The 22107-nt window shown below is 38.1% G+C and overlaps 1 protein-coding gene across 1 annotated transcript in view; it reads right to left on the bottom strand.

The window, feature by feature from the left end:
• Window positions 1-12739: 12739 nt before the first annotated feature.
• Window positions 12740-22107, bottom strand: part of PSMA8 (proteasome 20S subunit alpha 8) — a 29743-nt gene continuing 20375 nt past the window's right edge. Inside the window, exons 4-7 of the mRNA XM_027127650.1 lie at window positions 21177-21299; window positions 15646-15765; window positions 15468-15530; window positions 12740-13233 (exon numbers count right to left, since the gene is read on the bottom strand). Of these exons, the coding sequence (XP_026983451.1) occupies window positions 13141-13233; window positions 15468-15530; window positions 15646-15765; window positions 21177-21299 (399 nt within the window). The 3' untranslated portion in view covers window positions 12740-13140. The remainder of the gene's footprint in view (window positions 13234-15467; window positions 15531-15645; window positions 15766-21176; window positions 21300-22107) is intronic.

Here is a 22107-nt window from a genome sequence, read left to right as displayed (position 1 = left end):
GAAAAGATCAAGAGTTCAAGAAAGATCAAATGGAACTTGAAAGTGAAACAAAAACTAGGCTTTATATTACCTTTCTACCTGCACTTCTTGACAGTATAGATTATACTTGAAGTAATGGGAGTAAACGTTATGATGGAAGGAGAGCAGGTGCAGTAAAGAGAGAAGAACCCATATCAAACCTCAGCATTTCAAGGTAGCATAGAAAAAGAAGCCAATAAAAGGAACTAGAGAAGGAGGAGAGGCTGGAGAGATGGGGGAAAAACCAAAAAGGGTGAAGTCAGGAAGCCAAGGCAAAAAAAATCAAAACAGGTGAAGTCAGGAAGCCAAGATAAAAGTGTTGAACTAGGTGAAATGCTGAGAGGTCACATTTCAATTTGCCTCTTCTAGAATGATGCTTGATGAAGACAGGGATCTTTTGTTGTTGTTCACTGCTATACCCATATATATGGGCCAATGCCTGGCCCATAGTAGGTGTTTCATAAATATTTTTGACTGAATGAATGAATTTGTAGATCATGTGTTTCTGTAGTGTTATCACATTGATTAGATATAATGTCCAGGAGAATGTTGAATAATAACAATGATATGCTTCCCAGTCTTGTTCTGTTTTTTTTGGCCATGCAGCATGCCAGATCTGTAGGATCCTAGTTTCCCAATCAGGGATCGAACCCGTGCCCCCTGGAGTGGAAGCAAGGAGTCCTATCCACTGGACTGCCAGGAAAGTCCCAAGATGAAGGCTTTGACATCACATCAGCTCAGGGCCATGTTTGGTTTTTGGTTTTTGCTGCCATCAAACATGGAGGTGCTGGGAGTTGAACCCATGGCCTTGTGCATGCTAAGCACGCATTCTACCACTGAGCTACACCTCCCCTTGAGTTCCTAGTCTTGTTCTTGATGTAATACTTCCTCAAGTGGTTTAATTGTTTGATGTTTGCCTCTCCAAAACAAAAATTTGTGGTTTCTTGCATCATTAATACGTTTCCATGCCCCCCACCCCGTCACCATATGCCCCTCCTCTCCCCCAGTGTCTCTGGAGTAACCCAAATTTAGAATAGAGGTCCCATTGTGATGTGACCGCTGGTTGGCATCACTTCCGGCTACCACCTCCCTTTTCCCACATCTTGTGGTGCCATGCTCCTCTTGCCAGGCAAAGAGGCAGGGGAAGAACTTTCCCAAGGAAGTCTTCTTTGACCCCCTCCCCAGCAAAACCCCCCATTATGTTTGTTTTCCTCTTGGGTGATCCTCCTAGTAGATTCTCCTAGTATATTCCTTACTTCCCTGTTTCTCTTGAGACTCCACATGTTTCTTTCAGAAAGGTCTGTTATTTTACTGTTTAACCTGCAGTTTCTGACACAGTATCGTGAGGTTTTGTGGTAGGAAGGAAGGAAGGAAGGAAGTCAAGGTCCCAGGCAAAACAGCTAAAACCTTTCACCCACCATCACCTCTCTGTTTCCAGGTATTCTTCCCACAGACTCTGTCTTCTAAGTTTCAACAAATTCTTCATTATATCTTTCCTATACTGTCAAGTAATCCCAGCTAATGTATTTCATTTTAATTACATTGTTAACTGATAAGGTGTGATTCTTTTCTTTTTTTCTTTTTTTAAGAAACTTCTGAATGAGAAAAAAGTTTCAAGTTTTCAGGACTTAAAAGTTGTCGACCTCACCATCTCCTAAAGCTTTATGTACGTTAGATCTGGGTTTAAATTCAGATTTGCAAGTGCATTTGTATATCAAAACTCTTAGAAGACTTGCAGTAAAGCAACTGTTTTCAAACTTTTTCATCTCAGGAAACTTTAATACTATTAAAACTTACTGAGGACCCCTAAAATCTTTTGTCTGTGTGGATTGTATCTATCAATATTTACCATGTTAGAAATGAAAACTGAGAAAAGTATAAATTATTTATTTATGGGTCCATTTAAAAATACCAATAAAAGCCTCACTACATGTTATATTAGCCAGGGTCCATTCCGGGGACAGATACCACATCAATTTTTTGAAGAGCGAAAATTTAATATAAAAATTTGTTAGCTACTAGAAGGTGGTTAGATACTGAAAGGAGTAGAAGAGGACTGACTCTAAGGCATCCTTAGAGTAGCAGATGCAAAAAAGCATCTATACCCTCCAGCTAGAGAGAGAGTGGGCATTAAAAGAACCAGGGATTAGGAGAGGAACAGTCCCCATGGCTGAGATTCAGACCTCCTCCAAGGGGGCATGGAGCACACAGCCTGGCAGTGATGAAGAAACTTGCCAGATGAAATGGGCCATTGCTGGTCTATAAAGCCCCTGAAGGTGGGGAAAGCATGGCCTGCGGGTGTAACTGGAGTTATCTGTACTTCATAACAGCGGAGTACCAGAATCCGTAAGCCAAATAGTTACCTGTTGCTGTGGCTGTGCAGTGTGACTTCAGTGCCCTCTATTGGCGCAGTGTAACATTTCATTAGCTGGCAAAGGAGAAATGTTACCAGGGTCCAGCTCTGCTATCACAAAAGAGGGCAAAGAAAGGCAGATTTGTAGCTGAGAGTCAAGAAATTGATAATTAGCACACATAATACCATAAATATTTTATAATATTTCATAAATATTTTAAATGAAAAATAACTATAGTTTTCTCAGCCAGAGATGCCCACATTCTAGTAGGAGATACAAGTGTGAAACAATTATAGACAGTATGAGACAGGTCGCAACAAAGAACTTTGGAGACACAGAGGTTGGGCCTCTAATCAAGCCCGAGGAAAGGCTTCTTGGAGAGGGCTACCTGTGGTGAGTCATAAGAAGTTTCCAGAGTCAGCTCAATCGATGAAAAGGAGGAGGAGAAAAGTCTTTTCTGTGAGAGGAAGCATGTGTGTTCTCCCCAGGTCAGTCACATACGCAGCCCCTTGCAATAGAGCTGCTTTACTGACGAAAAGGGCATCATGGGGTGGAGCCACTTGACCCCAAGCTGCTGGCCACCACAGACTGGACAAGCAACAGGAAGCTGGCCCAAGGGCAGCCACTCCTTTGGCCACAATGACCCTACCCAGGCCTGATGCAAAAATATCAGCTGGTCCAAACATATTTACTCGTGCAGAATTGCAATTGGGAACCTTGGAAAGAGAAGGGAGGTTAACTGTGGAAGCTGAAGCTACAGGATTGTAATGGAAAGAGAAGCTAGAGAGGCCATAATGCACATGTATAAGCTAGAAGGTTATAAGGGAAAAGAAACCATTAGTTAGCATAAACCGTGAGTTAAAGAAAGAAAATGAGACTGAGAAAGTCAGACAGTGAAGAGAGAAGAACAGATGTGCTGAAAGGAACTGATCCTGTTACTGCTTCAACATTAGAGTTAAGATCCAAAAGTTCCTGATGCTGACATTTGTAACGCGGCCATTCCTAGGAGGCAAAATGATGTTGTTGTTCCCAGTTTTGTAATTCCCCATGAGGGCCCTTGTTTCTTTGAATCCTTTCTGGAGTGAACCTTTGTTTCTTTTAACCAAAAGATCTCAACTGAAGTGGGCATAGAGAAAACATGACACAATCAGCAAAATGCAAATATCATGTCTGAAAAAAGGTGGCCTTGAATTGTCCCTGAATTCCTAGTGCAGGTGGGCCAGCCTTATATACGTGATCCACTCACATGTTATATGTATTTCAAAGACAGAATTATAATTCACCAAACACATCATTTGGAGAACTTTTCAAAACCTCTTTCCTATTACTTTATCCATTATCAACAAATATGATATGCTAGAATAAGATAAGCAAAGAACAATCTCATCTTAGCCAGTAATTTTAAGTAAGAAACATGGAAACAACTGGTATCTGATTTTGGATTTTTAAGTTGTAATATAAATGAATGGCTCTCTAATATTCATTCAGTAAGTATTTATTAACTACCTACTGTAAGCTCAGACTGTTCTAGGCACTGGCCGTACACCAACGAATAAAATAGACATGGAACTTACAATTCTAATGGGGCGGAGCAGTCAGTAAACACATGCAAACACATATTTCAGGTGTTAGGTATTTGGGGCGTGGGAGTCCTATTTTATAAATGATGGTCAGAGAAAACCTCTCTGATAGGGTGACATTTGTGCAGCAAATGGAAGGAAGTACAGGAGCAAGCCATGTCCACATAGAGTATGGGTAGAGCGCTGCAGGCAGAGGACAGTTAGTTTCAAAGCTCTGAGACAGGAGCCTGCTTAGTGTTTATGAGGAACAGCAGGGAGCCAGTGTGGCTTGAGGTGAATGAAGGATGGCAGAAATGGCAGGAATGGCAAGAGATGAAGCAAAGAGGTATGGGGAAGGTGGGGGAAGGGAGATCACACAGACCATAGTAGGGGCTACGTGTAGATGTCTCCTAAATACTTAGCTAATGAGATCTAACAAGTACTTAGGTGATGCCGGTGCATCCTAAGCATCCGTCATCTGGGAGCTTGACAGAAAAGACTCATGGGCTCTACCTCAGATTGATTGAATCAGAACCTGCATTTTAAAAAGATCCTCAGAGATTCATATATACATTAAAGTATGAGAAACACTAGTTTAGCTTATGTTAGTCAGCAAAGACATAGGAAACCACAATCAGCACTTTTTCTTTAATTTTCAGTTTAGGATGGATTTTTCTACTTCTGCAAAAAAAAAATCACTGGGATTTGGATAGGGATTGCATTGCATCTGTAGACGGCTTTGGGTAGTACTGACATCTTAACAATATTGTCTTCCAATCTATGAAAACAGGGTGTCTCTCCATTTATTTATGTCTTCTTTTATTTCTTCCAGCAATGTTTTGCAGTTTTCAGTGCACAAGTCTTTTGCCTCCTTGGTTAAGTTTATTCCTAAGAATTTTATTCTTTTTGATGCTGTTGTAAATGGAATTTCTTAATTTTCTTTTTGGATTGTTCATCGTTAGTGTATAAAATGCGTCTAATTTTTGTTTGTTGATTTTTTTATCCTGCAACTTTGTTTTCTACTCCAAAGATTCCATTTAAAAATTGTTAGAACTAATAAACATCAGTGAACAAAGATGATTTTACTTCTTCCTTTCCAAATTGGATGCCTTTTATTTCTTTTTCTTGCTCAGTTGTTCTGGCTAGAATGTCCAATACACTGATGAATAGAAGTGGTGAGAGTAGGTGTCCTTGTCTTGTTCCTGATTTTAGAGGAAAAGCTTTCTGTCTTTCACCATTGAATATGATGTTAGCTTTGGGTTCTTATCATGTTGAGGAAGTTCCCTTCTGTTTCTAGTATACTGAGTATTTTGTTTTTAAATCACAATTGATACTTCAGATTCTTTCCCATTTGGTAGCTTAAATGGACACAGAAGTCTTGGGAGTGTTTGAAAATGGCATGTTGAAGATGGCAGAGACACAAAATGGGAGGAGTCTTGGCTCCTAGACTTTTTTTTTTTTTTTAGTTCCTAGATTTTCGCTTGGAGGATTGCAATCAACAATGGGATTTGTTATTGGGAAACAAACTGGGGAATTCTCTGGTGGTCCAGTGGCTAAGGCTCTGCGCTTCTAATGCTGGGGGCTCGGGTTCGATCCCTGGTCAGGGAACTAGATCCCACATGCCTCAACTAAAAATCCCCCACGTGGCAACAAAGATCCCACTTGCTGCAACTAAGACCCAGCACAGCCAAATAAATTAAATTAAATTTAATTTAATTTAAAAAGAGAAGCAAACTGTGTGGGCTCATCTACTATAGTAGCTAGCATTGCTTTAACATGTAAGCAAAAAGTAATTTCCCAAATATAGTAAATGCTCTTACAAATTGATGTGGGAAAAAACCAAAACCTATTGGAAGAATTAGGCAAAGGATATGAACAATCAATGGGAGGAAAATTCAAAAGGCTTTTTTAAACAAACATAAAGATGTTCTACATCATTCATAAAAGAAATGCAAATCAAAATTATTTGGGTAAATTTTTTAAAATACAAAGTAAATAGTTATGAAATTATATATTGAGATTTCACCTATTTATTGGCAAAAAAGTTTGAAGCACTGTTTTATTAGTTTGAGTTCAATTAGAGAAGCAAAACCACTGTGGTATCAAATAAGCAATTTTCTTCCTCTAGGAATTAGACCTCACACAATTGTGGGAGTTGATGGAGAAGTCTGTGCAAGGTTGTTGTCACTGGTGTCAGCTCATTCTGGTAGTCAGGAAGGAAAGTTGGATGTGAAGTGGGGAGGGTGAGAATAAACTGTAACCCATGGGGACAAACAGTGCCCTCATGTATCTTTCACCATCTGCAACCTTGGCAATGCTGGTGACCTGCAGGAAAAGCTGGTGTCCTTTGCCATGAAGCTGCATGCAAAGAATCTGTTAGCAAAGAATATGAAGGAGGAGATCCGGTAGGATCTGGAAGAACTAGAGTAGCTATGGGCCTGGATGCCTCCCCACACCAATAAAGTGAGCCAGCAAACCAACATCCTTTTCGAGCTGCTACAGTGCTGGTGCCCTACATGGAGCTACTTCTCTTCTGCCTTTCAAATACTGTGCAAATTTCTCTTGTGGCCAACTCAAACTTGCAGCCATATAGGAAAGAAAATTCTGGGAAATAGTTCCAAGGTTAGCTGAGTTGATACCATACAAAGCCAATGCAACTACAATGGGAAAGGTATAGCAGAGGGACCCTCACTCACTGTTAGGAGAAACATAAATTTGTATAATTGTATAACATATTTTTCACCCTGAAATTCTAATTCTAGTGATTTATCCTGTAAATATAATTCTAACTATGGGAAATGACAAAAGTTTATTCATTGCAACATTATTTGCAGTAGCAACACCATGAACAGTAATGATCATCAATAGAAGACTGGTTAAGAATTTAACCTTATATCTGTACGTTGGAAAGAATGATCCTCTCATGGGAAGATCCTCAAAGATATGTTAAGTGAAATAATCAAGATACAGAACAGTGTACAGTATGCTACCACTTGCATTAAAAGATATATTCATGTTTGTATATGTATGGAATATCAATAGAAGTATACTGAAAATATCAGTAGAAACATACTGATAACATCCGTTACCTTCAAGAAGAGAAACTTAGTTACTGGGGGACCAAATTGAGATGGAGTATTTATACAATTTTTTTAAAATTTGTGTACCACGTGAATGTATCAGTTATTAAAAATGAGAGTCTCCTTTAAATGAGACTGTTACATGCATTTCTTCTGTTTATTTCTGATATATGCTTCTTGAAATCAAGATCTTACAGAAAATATTCTTGTGACCTGTTTTCTCTATGATAGGTAAAGCACAGTATACCTTTATAACTCTATTAAAAATACAGTGAAGGCCTTCCCTGGTGGCGCAGTGGTTGAGAGTCCGCCTGCCAATGCAGGGGACATGGGTTCATGCCCCGGCCCAGGAAGATCCCACATGCCGTGGAGCTGCTGGGCCCGTGAGCCATGGCCATTGAGCCTGTGCGTCTGGAGCCTGTGCTCTGCAATGGGAGAGGCCACAACAGTGAGAGGCCCGCGTACCGCAAAAAAAAAAAAAAATACAGTGAAAAACCTTATAATTTTTAATTAGATGAGGCATTTTTATGACCCCTCAATAACCAATGAAAATTTATATGGAGTTATGATAAAGTAACTGCTTCTTTCTAAAGGAATGTCAATGTATGAAAAAATATATATATACATGTATAGATATATTTATATATGTATAAATATATGTATATATATGTATTCAATTAAACAAGACAAAGCATGGGAATACTTGGAATGAAGAGCCCTAAGGAAATATGAAATATGAGATTAAGTGGGTTTTTTTGCAAACTTGGAAAGTATTTATTTCAATCACATCCCTTTCCAAAGATCAATTAGAAATTTACTTGCTTCCAAGTGTCTTTTAAAACTTACTGTGCAAACTGCAGATCTGCTTCCTAAGAGAATTAGTCATGACTTCACTTCAGATGATGGTGAGATTGTCATGTCTTTCATTACTTCACTCACTTGGTCATCATCCTCAAGATGACCAGGAATGAGGGAAAAAACTTTTAGAAAGGAGTAAGTGCTAACCTTAGTAATGAAGCAAAGCTGTCTCTGGCTCTGTCAGACAAGGGAATATTGTAATGACCACTCTTATACCATTCACTATTCAAGAAATAAAGAAATATGATGTGTCAAGTGCAGTCGAAGCCCCGTGTGTTCCCTTCTCTTCCAACCATCCTGATTTTGCTTTTTATTTTTACTACATATGGATACATACATAGACAACACAATACATTATAGTTATGCATGCTTTTAAGTTTTCTTAAGCAGTGTGCTTCTTGAGGGCAAGGTATGCATGTTTAAACTTTCTTAAACTTTTTCTGCATTGAATGTTTTTTGGATTTATAATTGTAAGATACATAATAAAGTATAGATAATTGACATGTACAGTTTAGAGAATAATGAAGTGAACATGCACATGCTCACCACCCAGCTTTATAAAAGCCTTACCTTTCTTGTGCATTTCTCTCCCCGGCTCCCAACAGAAGTACTCATGTCCTGACTTTTGCAACAACTAATTCCCTTGCTTTTCTTCAGTTTTACCTCACTGTATCTGTTAAACACTATATTTAGCTTTGTAGGTCTTTAAGCTTGCTATAAACATTCCTTTGTGTATACTCTCTCACAATTGGCTTTAGTTTTTGCTCAGTGTTTTGGAGACATATACCTGTTGTGTACATGTAACTGTAGTGCCTTCTTTTTCCCTGCTATATGGTATGCTACTGTATGAATAAATCATAATTTATTCAGTCATTTTCCTGTTGATGAATATTAGGTTACTTCCTTTTTTTTTTTGCTATCACAAGCAATGCCTTTATAGGTGATTGTTTTTATGCACATATACTAAGAGTTTCTGTAGGCTGTATACCTCAGAGTGGAATTACTGGCTGAAGGACACTTGCCTCTTTGACTTTCTAGATCTCACTACCTTGTTGCCCACAGCAGGTGTCCTAAAGTCCAATAGCAGTATAGGAGTTTCTTGGGCACCAGATGCTCACCAACATTTTATATAGTCTAAAAAAAAATTTTACACAGTCATTTTAAATTTTTTCCAACTTGATGGCTGTGAAGTAGTGTCTTATCATAGTTTAATATGTGTTTCCTGGATTAGTGTGGTAGAGCATTACTTAATAAGCTCCTCATAAAGAGAAAATCATTCAGGTGTTCTCTTCTGTGAACTGCCTGTTTAAATGGTCCATCCATTTTTCTGTTGCATTTTTTTTTTATTCCTTTGAACCAACAGTCCTACATAAACTCCAGACACACACCTTTTATCAGTTATATGTTACATGTCTTCTCCCATTTATGGCCCGTCTTTTCACTTTCATTATGGTATCTTTTGATGTAGAGAAGCTTACATTTTCAGAGTTGAATTATCCATCTCTTCCTTAAGTGTTAGCACTTTTTGTAGCTTGTTTAGGTACAAGGTCTTAAAGATATTTTCCTGTATCGTCTTCTAAACGTTTTACCTTTTATGTTTAGGTCTTTAATTCATCTGACATTGACTTTTTAAAAAATGGTGTGAAGTAGAGGTTCCATTTTCTTTCTTTCCAAATGGATAACCAGTTGTCCTATTTTCTTTCTTTCCAAATGGATAACCAGTTGTCCTATTTTCTTTCTTTCCAAATGGATAACCAGTTGTCCTATCACCATTTATTGAAGCACTTATTCTTTACCCACAGATATGCAATGCTAGTGCCATAACCCAAGTATCCCAATGAGGGTAGCTGTGTTTCTAGGCTTTTTATCGTCTCATTCTTATTTTGGTTATTGTGCCAGTACAGCTTTCTCCTGGGCAGCACCGGCATCTGCTCTAATGCCTTCTCTGATTCTCAACCCCTTTCTGCTTTTGGCCTCTGGGGATTTCCCTTACTTCTTGTGAGTTCAGTTATGCATTTAAAGGGCATATGTTATGTTTATTAGATCTTATCCAGCATTTCTTTGCCTGTAGTGAGAGATTTTTTGCATAACCTAATGATGGAAAGAGAAGTTGTTTAGCTGATTCCCAAAAACAAATGTTTGTGATCATCTCACCTTGAGGATACAAGGGAGGAAAAGCACAAAGTGCTTGCATATTGCATTTTTCCAGTAAAGCACAAAGTGCTTGCATATTGCATTTTTCCAGTAAAAGAGGTAAAACTGACATTTTAAATAGCAATAATGTTTGAATATATTTTGGCTAAAACTTCACATTAAATAAAAAATCACTTTGTATAGATCAGTGAAACGTGACCAAAACAATACTTAGATTTCCAAAATAAAACAAAGCAATTGAGTCAAAAATAATCTGACTCTCATGCCAGTTACAGGAAGAATAAAACCAATGAGATAGATAAGCTTCTGCCTCCTATGATACAGCCTTGTGAGGAAGATTTAGGCAGAAATGTGTCCATTTCGATGGATAGCTGTGGTGTAAACACTATAAGCATCAGCACTTTGGGCATAAACTATACAATGTGTCTCATAAGAATTAAGTGAGTTAATGTTTATAAAGAATTCAAAACAGTGTCTGGCATGTAGTAAGCACTATGTCAGTGGTTGTTTAATAAAAATAAGGGGTGGAATTACAACCATATCATTTGGATGGTGTGTCCCTATTTCGCCCCATATAGGAAACATGTCTTCAAGACAAGGACCATATCGTTTGTTTCTGGTACTTAGCACGAAAAGAACGTTCTATGAGGATGAGGAGTAGGTGAATGCACCTTCGTGAGAAGGCTTCCCAGGGCCATGTGTGGTATCGCAACACATCCCTCTCTTCCTGGAGGTCCCCCCATTTTTACTTAACCAGTGTCTGAATCCACTTTCAGGGACCCTGCATGCAGTATATATTCAACAATTATGTGGCGCCTTCCCATCACTATAATGTTCAACAAGGGCCAAAGACATTGGGGAAGACATAGAGATTGAAAACAGGCACATGACAAGATGCTCAACATCACTAATCACCAGGGAAATGCAAATCAAAACCACAATGAGATACCGCCTCACACCTGTTAGAATGGCTATTATCCAAAAGACAACAAATAACAAGTGTTGGCGAGAATGTGGAGAAAAGAGAACCCTGTGTACTGATGGTGGGAATGTAAATTGGTTCAGCCACTATGGAAAACAGTACGGAAATTCCTCAACAAAATTAAAAATTGAAGTACCATATATTCAGCAATTCCACTCCTGGGTATTTTTTTTTTTCTTTTTAGGCCACACTGCACGGCCTGTGGGATCTTAGTTCTCTGACCAGGGATTGAACCCAGACCCTCTGGAGTGAAAGTCCTAACCACTGGACTGCCAGGGAATTCCCCACTCCTGGGTATTTATCCTAAGAAAACAAAAATGCTAATTAGAAAAGATATACGTATCCCTATGCTCACTTCAGCATTATTTACTGATATGGTAGCTAAGATATGGAAGCAGCCAAAGTATCCATCAGTAGATGAATGGATAAGGAAAATATATACACACGTGTGTGTGCGCGCATGCACGCGCACGTGTAATGGAATATTACTCAGCCATAAAAAAGAATTAAATCCTGCCGTTTGTAACAACATGGATGGACATAGAGGGTATTACGCTAAGTGAAAGAAGTCAGACAGAACAGACACATAGTGCATTTTACGTATATATGTAATCTACAAAACAAATGAACAAAAAATAAGGAAACAGAAAGAGTTATAAATACAGAGAACAAACAGGTGATTGTCAGAGGGGAGGGCGTGTACAAGGAGGAAAGAAATAGATGAGAGAGATTAAGAAGTACAAACTTCCAGGGGCTTCCCTGCTGGCACAGTGGTTGAGAATCCGCCTGCCAATGCAGGGGACACGGGTTCGATCCCTGGTCCAGGAAGATCCGACATGCCGTGGAGCAGCTAAGCCCGTGTGCCACAACTACTGAGCCTGCACTCTAGAGCCCACAAGCCACAACTACTGAGCCCATGCACCTAGAGCCCATGCTCTGCAACAAGAGAAGCCACTGCAATGAGAAGCCTGTGCACCGTGACGAAGCGTAGCTCCCGCTCGCTGCAACTAGAGAAAGCCCGTGCACAGCAACAGAGACCCAACGCAGCTAAAAATAAACTAAACAAATTAAAAAAAAAGAAAAAACAAACAAACTCACTCAAGAGATCAGATTTGTGGTTCCCAGAGGCAGAGGTTGGAGGAAGGGGCAATTGGATGAAGGCAGTCAAAAGGCAAAAACTTCCAGGCATAAGATAAATAAGTACTAGGGATGTAATGTACAACATGGTAAATGTAATTCATGCTGTTGTACGTTATATATGAAAGTTGTCAAGAGAGTAAATCCTAAGAGTTCTCCACAAGAAATAGAATTATTTTCTGTTTATTTCATTTTGCATCTATATGAGATGATGTCCACTAAACTTATTGTGATAATCACTTCATGATGTTTCTAAATCCAATCATTATGCTGTACTCCTTAAACTTATACAGTGCTGTATGTCAATTATATCTCAATAAAAGTGGAAGAAAATATAAAGTATACAAGAGGATGTGTATAGGTTAATGCAAATACTGTGCCATTTTGTATAAGGGACTTGAGCATCTCCGTATTTCGGTATCCACAAGGGGTCCCGGAACCAATCCCCCTTGGATACCAAGGGATGACTGTACTGCAACTTATAAAATAACAAAGGTAAAATAAACATAACAAAATATTTAAAAATTTTTTTAAAAGGCTCTGACAAAATTTTGGCAATTCACCAACACAAGGATGTTTTTATCATTCATCTAGAAATGCAAGTCAATAGTATATTCAGTTTATTTTGGAATAGCTATCTTTAACTGACAGTCTATGCTCAAATGGCACCAAATTATTAATTTTTAATTAAACATTTTTATTAATTAAATTTGCATGTATGAAAAAAGTAACATACAAGGCAAGTTATATAGTCTCGGGCTTATGTAAAATCTTGACTGCTTTCAACAATTACTGAACTCTCTTTTCAAAGAAAATCTTCATACTAATGTATGTTTGTCCATGTAATAGACTGAAGACAGCCACAAATATGGCATTCTCAAAACAACACGTAACTACTAAATGTAATGTTGCAAATTAACTTATTTCCTTAAAATTTCACTAAATAATTCTAAGGAGCACAACAAAATATTAAAAGCTCCCAGGGTTTATCCTAAGAATTAGGCAGTCTTCTTTGATTTTTTCTTCTTTGCTTCTTCCTTTTTCTTTCCTGTTTCATTTACTTGTAATTCAATTTCTTTGGCACTAAACATCTGAAAAGAGAAAAAAAATTAAAAAGCAAACTTCAATTATAGCAATAATTTCTAAATATTTATAATGTGAAGGAACCCAATTATATTTTATAAATTTTTATGTTCTATTTATAACATTATATTTTATAACTTCAAATATATAATGAAATATTTCACAAGGTTCAAAAGCAACATACTTGTAACAATTATGGACAAAACCAGAACTCTATGACATTTCCACTCTCGTGTGCTAATATAGAAAGCTGGGCAAATGCAACATTGCATTACATCGCCTATATATGATAACTCTGAAAACATTTTTATGCGAGGCTTATTCTATTCATGAGCAAATAACTCATTACTGAACTCCTATCCCTACCCCACTGTGATTCTTGAAAAGGTTTGTCTATCTTGTCAGCTCGTGGACTAGCCAAAGGCAGGAAAATGATGATTTACACTGTGCTTTGTTTACAGCTACTGAGTAGAGAACAAAACAGTTTTTATTTTATTTAAATCAATTTTATTTTATTTAAAATCAAAGTTGGGAGCAACTTGCTCCAGATCATATGGTTAAACAAATGTATCTGCTGGAAATTAAACCCAGATCTATCCAATTCCAAAGCACAGGCTCTATTCACTACACAGCCTATTGTGAAATATCATGTGGAAAGATAGTGTAACTTTGGTGCCAGTACACATACCATTCTACCACTCATAAATAAAACTATATGTATATCTGTGTGTGTGTGTCTGTCCAGGTGTGTACATATGTATGTGATGGGCCTGGAGAGGTGACTCTGGACTCAGTGGTTCTGTGTCCCTGTGGTGTTGGCACATCTGTCCCTGAGTCCTTGGCAGCAGGGGTGACAACCTGACCCAGTTCCTATCTCCATACTCTGTGCTCAGCACCCTGGTTATTATGTCCTTGCAGAGGCAGACCCAACTACCCTGTCCCCATTTCTCTAATTCATTGAAACTTGCTCCTGCACTCTCCTTGCATCCCCATCCATTGGTGTCAAAACAACAATAACAACAACAAAAAAACTGTCAAGAAAACAAAAACAAAAGCAAAAACCACTACTCCACACAGCACTGATTTTAACATTATTTCCCCTTGAAATATTTTCTTTAAAACAAAAGTTATATGTAAAATAATCCTTTTTAGCGCACTTTTCATATAGTTTCCCATGCAAGTGCTTTTGTATACTCTCAGCTAAAGGACAGCTAGTTAGCAAACAGTGTGAAGCTCTACCTAATGAACAATAGTGAACCACATTTCAAATGTGCTTTAGCCAATGAGTCCTCTATCACAATATTTGGAACAATTTATCATAGCGTTCTGAATACTTTATTTTGCAGTCTACCAGTTTTAACACATAGTGGCTGACAAAAGGTGTACAAATAATAATGCTAGACTTGCCATAAAGAAATATGGAAAGATTATCACACTAGATATTAAAATGCAAGTCTTACATAAGCTCAAGGCACTCATAAATGAAAAGTAGAGAAAATAGATAAAAACCAGTAGGCAATCAAGAAAGGGTGGGGTTTTTTTTTTTGCGGTACGCGGGCCTCTCACTGCTGTGGCCTCTCCCGTTGCGGAGCACAGGTTCCGGACGCGCAGGCTCAGCAGCCATGGCTCACGGGCCCAGCCGCTCCGCGGCACGCGGGATCCTCCCAGACCGGGACACGAACCCGCGTCCCCTGCATCGGCAGGCGGACTCTCAACCACTGCGCCACCAGGGAAGCCCAAGGGTGGTTTTTTGACATAATGAAGGATAACGTTGTGTTAGAAGCCTAGAGGGCCAACAATTATATAAATGGCAGCAGAATGACACTGGCTAGAAGCTAATCTTGATTTCAGAAGATGTAAAGACAGGAAGAGTAACTGTTCTCTATATGGTGCCAGGAATGAATCTTTGTAAGGAATATGCTACACTGACCCTATATAGGACTGACTCAGTAGGGGTTCCTACTTATAAGAACATATACTAAATGGGGTAGGCCTATATATAGATCTCAGCACATCTAGGTCTTCCCAGAGGGCTAGGAATAGATAACTGCTTGTGTAATAAGCATGTACAAATTAGTGACTATTAGGCTACAGAAACAAAACAGAAGTCATCATAGTGTCAGTAGATGCTAATGGATGTTTCAGGCTCATAATAAAAGATTCACAGGTGTCAACAACATATTAAATTTTGTCAAAATACTTTATACTACAGATATTTTTTCCTCTTTGGTTAATGACTTACCTTCAAAGGTTGCTTTCTTCCTATTATAGCAAGTTCAATGTTTTTTCCACCAGATTGGACAACCTAATGTAAAACAAGTGCAATTTTAGAATTACTTCAGGAAAGTCTCTGTTTTAAAAGGCGACTGAATGAGGGGAAAAAACATGCTTTTCTGTATATGCTTTATTAGATCACTTACTTCCAGCAAAGCTCTTATTGCTAATTTGATAGCTTCACTGTCGTTTGCTATAGCATCTTCTGTGTAATTCTTTTCTAGAAATTCTCGGACAGTTTTAGCACTTCGACCTATTGCATTTGCCTTGAAAGATAGAAGATAATTATTAATATCACTGCAATATGAATGAAGTTATGGTTACTAAGTGAGGTTTAGAGCTTACTCCAATATTTCTTAGCATAATTACTAAATGAAGATTGTAGGTTCAAAGATTTAGCAAACATTTCAACAGCTCATCTGATTACTATATGAATAATCTGTGGTGATGGCATGCCTGACTTTCAAATATACCAGTGCTTTCCTGGCCAGTGCTTTCTATTTCCTTAATGGCTCCCAAGTCCTTAGTAGTCAGAAAAGATTAAAAGAGTTGAAACTCGAAAAGATGTGAAGAGGAAAGGAGACATAACTTTGCAATATGATGAAAAAAGAAGAAAAGAAAAAAAAGGACATCACTGTGAAGAAGAAAGTTGTTTCTGTGGATAGGACTGTGCATCATTTTCTTAGAACTTAGCTAAGTATACTAATTACTGATTCATTATACTTTGACTATAAGCAAGAAATGCTGCTTCTGTTCCATGCCCCATTTTTCTTTGTTCTTTAGAAATTTTCATCAAATGAAGGGAAGAGGTAAATGCATTTTCCTGGCTGCATGACTACAAGTAGTATATGGCATTTTCTTTCCATTTAGTCTCAATATCCAGTAATAGTAGTGATAATGATGATGATAACAGTAATTTATATTAACAGAGCACTTAATGTTCCAGGCACTATGTTAAGCATTTTACATGGATTATCTCATCTTAACCATCACAAAAACAATTAAATAGGAACTGTTACTACTCTAATTCATACAGGGTTAAAAGAGCCTTCTCAACCTCAGCGCTGTTGGCATCCTGGGCTGGATAGCTCTGCCCTCGTGAGGGCTGTCCTGTGCACTGTAGGATGTTTAGCAGCCTTTATCCACTAGATGCCAGCAGCACCCCGGCCTCAGCTGTGACAACCAAATGTGTCTCTAGATATTGCCAAATGTCCCTTAGATGGGACAAAATCACCCCCATTGTGAACCACTGGCTTAAGTAATCTTGCCCAAGATCATATAGCGGGTAAGCAGAAGATCTGAGCTTTGAAACCAAGTAGACGGAATCACCAATCCAAGCTTTGAACTCTATACCCCATGCTGCCACATGCCCCTTGCTGTGATGTCTCTAGAGAGAGAAAAGAACCAGCAGAAAGGCCCATCCTTTCACTGAAGGATTCTGGCACGAAATGGGGGATGTCTCAGTTCCAACTGGTAGGTATTATGATTACTGGAAAGAGATCTCAAAGGAGTCTTTTAGGAAGTGAGAATGAAAACACACCTTTTGTACTACATGAGTATATAATTCTGCTACTTGACAGAACTTTTTTGATACCTTTATATTTCAGAAGATTAAACTAAATAGCTGTGAAATTTTAAATCAGATTTTGTGGCTTTGAAATTTCATTAAGATCAAAGGTAAAGCCTTCAGCCTGGTATGACTTTGGAGTTTATCAGCTTCTAGTTTGTTTTGGTTAACTAATTGGTTGCTGCCCAGAGAGGAAGTACATGAGGTAGTGGTTTGTCCAAAAATCTCACTGAGCCTTTAAAAGTCACCTTGTAAATTCCTGGTGACGTTCCTGTCCACCTCTTCCGATTGCTGATGTCAAAATTCTTTAACTCTTAACCTATTTGACTGGTTTCCTAAAATCTAGCTGCTTCTTGCCACACTCATGCCCCTACCCTCCCTGGAACCCGATCACCCACTCCAGCTCACTTCAACAGACTCTGATGGGTTTGCAGTGTTTTTCCTGCCTGCCTATCCAGATTAATGACGATTTTCTGTGGCAAACAATATGAGCTGCCAACCTCAATGTCCATTCTTCCTTTGTAACTGAACTCTAGGCAATGTGCCTACTGAAAAATGTCATGTCCTACCCTCTGTTACCAAAAGGTATATACAAGTGGAAGTAACTGGGTGAAACTTCTAGTAATCCTTGCTGCCTGTAATGCAGACATGTTGGCTGGAGGTCTAGTAACTACCTTGAGAGCATGAGAAAAGACTAAGATAATAAAAGAGACAAACACCAGCAACTGCCTATTTCAACCTTCTCATTATGTGGGAGAAATAAATCCTTCTGTGTGAAGAATCATCGCATCTCTGTTGTTAGGAGCCAAGAACAATAACTCACGAATACACCTTTGAGTAGATCCTGTGACATACTGCCCCACCTCCCTTCAGAAATGAAAGCCTTATTCCTACAGTTGCTGGAAGTGCCAATGGCACACAGCCCTCAGCTCTTTCTTTGAGAGGTGCCTTTGTTAACAAGAGCTGCCTCATCTAAGGTCTTGTACTATCTAGGGTTGGCCCAAGTCCAATGACTGATTGATGAAGAGCTATTAATGTCCAGTCCCCTCACCCCAACTTGGAACAACTTTGAAGAGCTACCCCAGATCCAGGGCTTCCCATGGGATTGATGAGGCCTTTATTGAGATTGCACTGCAGTCCAACTTTTCCCTCGGCCTAATCTGGTTCCCTTCCCTTCAACAAATGCTGATCCCCAAAGCACTTCCTAATATACTTCCTAAAAATGATGGTTAAATGGCCTTTAAAATATTTTCCAAAGAATACCAGAGTGGAGAGAGGATTTATGATAAAAGGGTTCCAAATTCAAGTAATCTTGGAGACTACTACTTTAGCTGCTTCTAGAATATTTATAATGCCTTTTAGAAGATGCAGAACGTAATAAAATTTATTAAATTTCTTTAGAAAAACATCTCTCAAAGTTAATTAACTTTAAAGAGCTTGTTTACATTACACCTATTAACATCAAAAGAAATACACTTTGAGAAACACTGCTCTGAAATATACAACATATTAACTTTGTTCCTGTTTTAAAGTGTTACCTACAACAGCAAAACACTTGGCCTTATAAGCTCTTCACCATCGCTCCATCCAAGCTGTCCTTGCCAAAGTCACCAATGACTTGCCTGTTACCAAATTCAATCATTTCATGTCCTCTTCTTACTTGATCCATCAGTGGCACTGACTCAGCTGATCAACTCTTCTTAGAATACTGTTTTCACTTAGGATCCAGGATATTGCTTTCTGGGTTCTCCTCCTTTACAGAATAGACTGGATCTATCCCCACCTTTCACTGGCCACTGCCCCTGATCTAAATCTGGTCTTGCCTGAATTATTATTAAGAGTCCCCTAACTTGTTTGCCTGCTTCTACCCTACAATCTGTTCTCAATAAAAGAGATACTTTTAGGGTTTCCCTGGTGGCGCAGTGGTTGAGAGTCTGCTTGCGGATGCAGGGGACACGGGTTCGTGCCCCGGTCTGGGAGGATCCCACATGCTGTGGAGCAGCTGGGCCCGTGAGCCATGGCCGCTGAGCCTGCGCGTCCGGAGCCTGTGCTCCGCAACGGGAGAGGCCACAACAGTGAGAGGCCCGCGTACCGCAAAAAAAAAAAAAAAGAGATACTTTAAAAATATAAATCAGATCATGTTACTCTAATAAGCAAAAATCTCTAGTATCTATTTCACATGTCCTCTATGTGTACGCTGTAAGACTACAGCCTAGTACTGCAGTGTTGTCATCTCATGGTACCAGAGCTGTGTTCTCAAGTCCTCTATACCATCCTGTCAGGCTACGTGGTATAGTAGGTCAGAGTAAAAAAACAAGACATAGAATCAAACAAACAAAAAAACTTGATCTTATGTTTAAAGTGCCATTGCGCGCCCCCCCCCCCACAAATAAAAATAAAACCGAAGATTTTACTCCACCTTTAAAGACTGAATATCAGAATTTATATAAAATGTATAGAGAATCCTTTGGCCTAGGGAAGTAGCATGAAGTAGTGGACAGAATACTGGACTAACAAGCAGAAGACCCTGAGTTCTAATTCCAGTTTTGCTATTAACTAGTGAACTTAAAAAAAAAAAAAAAAATCACTTAACTCCTGAGTCTTACTTACCAAATACGTAAAATTAAAGTTTCCAAGACTTTTTTGTTATTGATGATTTTTTTAAGCTGCATAATGCTTCCTTCAACCAAAATCTTATAAGAAAGTACAACATGTAAAATCAGTAAAATGATGATAACGGGGTGTAGGTGTGTGTGTGCACATGCTCACGCTGTTCACACCCTCCCCACCTCCACCACGTGGCCTTGCAGTACCACAGCAGCAGTTTCAGACCTGAGTGATAAATGAAATCCCCAACAATTAAAAAAATTTCCATAATTTTCCTGACTGACCTTGAAATGAAATAAAAATGCTTCTCTATATAACCCCCAGGGAGCAACCAAATTAAAATAGAAAATTATGTAAACTTGGAAATTGTTATGATATTGAAATTAAAGGTCAGGATGTAATGATAAATGTAAACAGAAGATGGCAGACTTCAAAATATTTAGAGAAAGATTGAGTGTAATAATATGTTTAGGGCATAGATTTGAGAGGCACATGACATCTAGTACCTGTAAAAGATTTCTAACCGGCAGAAAAAAAGTCTGGCATTTGCATCAGGTAAATTCATAGTTTCTGGTTACCAATTAGATTGTCCAGATAGCTTTTTAAGATGTGCAGTTAATAACGCAAGTATTCAGATCTTTGTGGCAAGAATATAATCCACTGTTTTATTGGCCTGGTTAACTCATAACCGTCTTATGAGTATGGTAAGCTAAAATCAAATCCTTTAGTTAATACAGGTTTAAAGACCAAGGCAGTATTTCCCATGAATTTATCTGGCCCTTAATAACAGTAAAATAAGCTCTCTATAAAATTATTTAAAGCCTGAGTGTTTAAACTTTTAATAAAGTCAAAATCACTTAGACTCTATAGTATATAGTCTTATTCTTATATATGAGAATATACAAAAATTCACTTCTGCAAGCTGTCACTAGTTTCCCTAAGCCCTAGACTTTTGTATTAGATTTGAGTTTACCATTAAACAAAGTTAGCAGTTGGGTACTAAAACAAGAGTAACAACTTATCTGGAAAACAAACTATGTTCCAGGAATTATGTGGATACAACTGCCAGGTACTGACACATAGGTATAGATTCATAGTTTGGGGTGCTTTGACTCTCCTAGAATAGAGGATATATTAAAGATTTCACCATGAGATTTAAAAGCTCATTTAATTCTTTACTGAAAACAAAAAGACTATTTCTACTCAAAGCAAGCATCCTACTAATACGGAGGAATGAATGATGAAAAGAAACTGGGTATTTATCTTAATTTGTCATTTATATACATTTGGTTTGTCACATTTTTCAAAAGTAAAAATCCTGTGATTAATAAACCAGTGTTTCTTTATCCATCAAAAACCATCATAGTTTCTGACTAGCTAAATTGTTACATAAAGTTTATACTACCATCAATATTTTAGTACAACATAATTTGTTGTCATGTCCCTGAAAGTGATAAAGCACCTACTCAAATTCTAAAATACATTAACAAATTCATGACTCACCTTCCAAGCATGATAAGTACCAGAGGGATCAGTCTGATATAATCTTGGGATACCATCATTGTCAAAACCTACAATTAAGGCAGAAATACCAAAAGGTCTTCGTCCATTGCTTTGAGTATATTTCTGAAAAATAAAATGTTTTCATGACTACTTTCTATATGAGGCCTTTTAAAGAAAGGACAACACTATTACTTATCAAATAACAAATTCCAATAGTAAAGTATTCCTGATAATATGATCTTCATTAATTCCTATTGTGTATAATTTCAAGATCCTCTTCCTTTTTTTGTACTAACCACAATCCATGATGAAAATTTTAAGAAATAAATGTACACGATATGTAAAATAAAATCGTAAGTTTCTTATGTATGGTCTTAAATTTGTTTTCTCGTTGCCTTATGTAAGTTTGGTAACATAACTAGACTTTAAGCTTTTTTCTTACTTCAGAGAACTGTGCATGTCATACCATTTTGGTTCCCAATAAAGCTGATTTCAATGAGCTGTGCTTTGGAAGCATGTCCTTGGTTTACTTTGAGGGACACTTTGTTATTATCAAGTATTCTTACTTGATACTATTAGTATCAAGTATATTCTGTTCACTATACCAAGTTATCTCTATATAAAAACCCAACTAAGACACTTCTTTCAGTACCAAGACAAGGAACCTCTGTTTCTCTTGAAGAAAAAATATGTTTTTTCCTGACTGACAGTGGGGCACTGGAAACCAATGGTATTTCTTTTTACTTTAGTGCCAGGAACTTTCTGAATTTGTGCTCTAGGGAGTGGAATTCACACTAATTCTGAGACTGGCATCCACAGAAGTTGTGCAGAGAGGCAGCCCTGGCAGAAAACTCAGGACTACATTTGTAGGCAACTGTAGGAACTGTATATAACTCTATGGCTTGAGATAGCTTTATACTAGCTTTCTTCT

This window comes from Aethalodelphis obliquidens, unplaced genomic scaffold (assembly GCF_003676395.1).
Source record: "Aethalodelphis obliquidens isolate GAN/ISIS:26980383/991018 unplaced genomic scaffold, ASM367639v1 scaffold32, whole genome shotgun sequence".
In the NCBI taxonomy this organism is placed as follows: Eukaryota; Metazoa; Chordata; class Mammalia; order Artiodactyla; family Delphinidae; genus Aethalodelphis; species Aethalodelphis obliquidens.
This window is presented reverse-complemented; position numbering and strand designations above follow the sequence as displayed.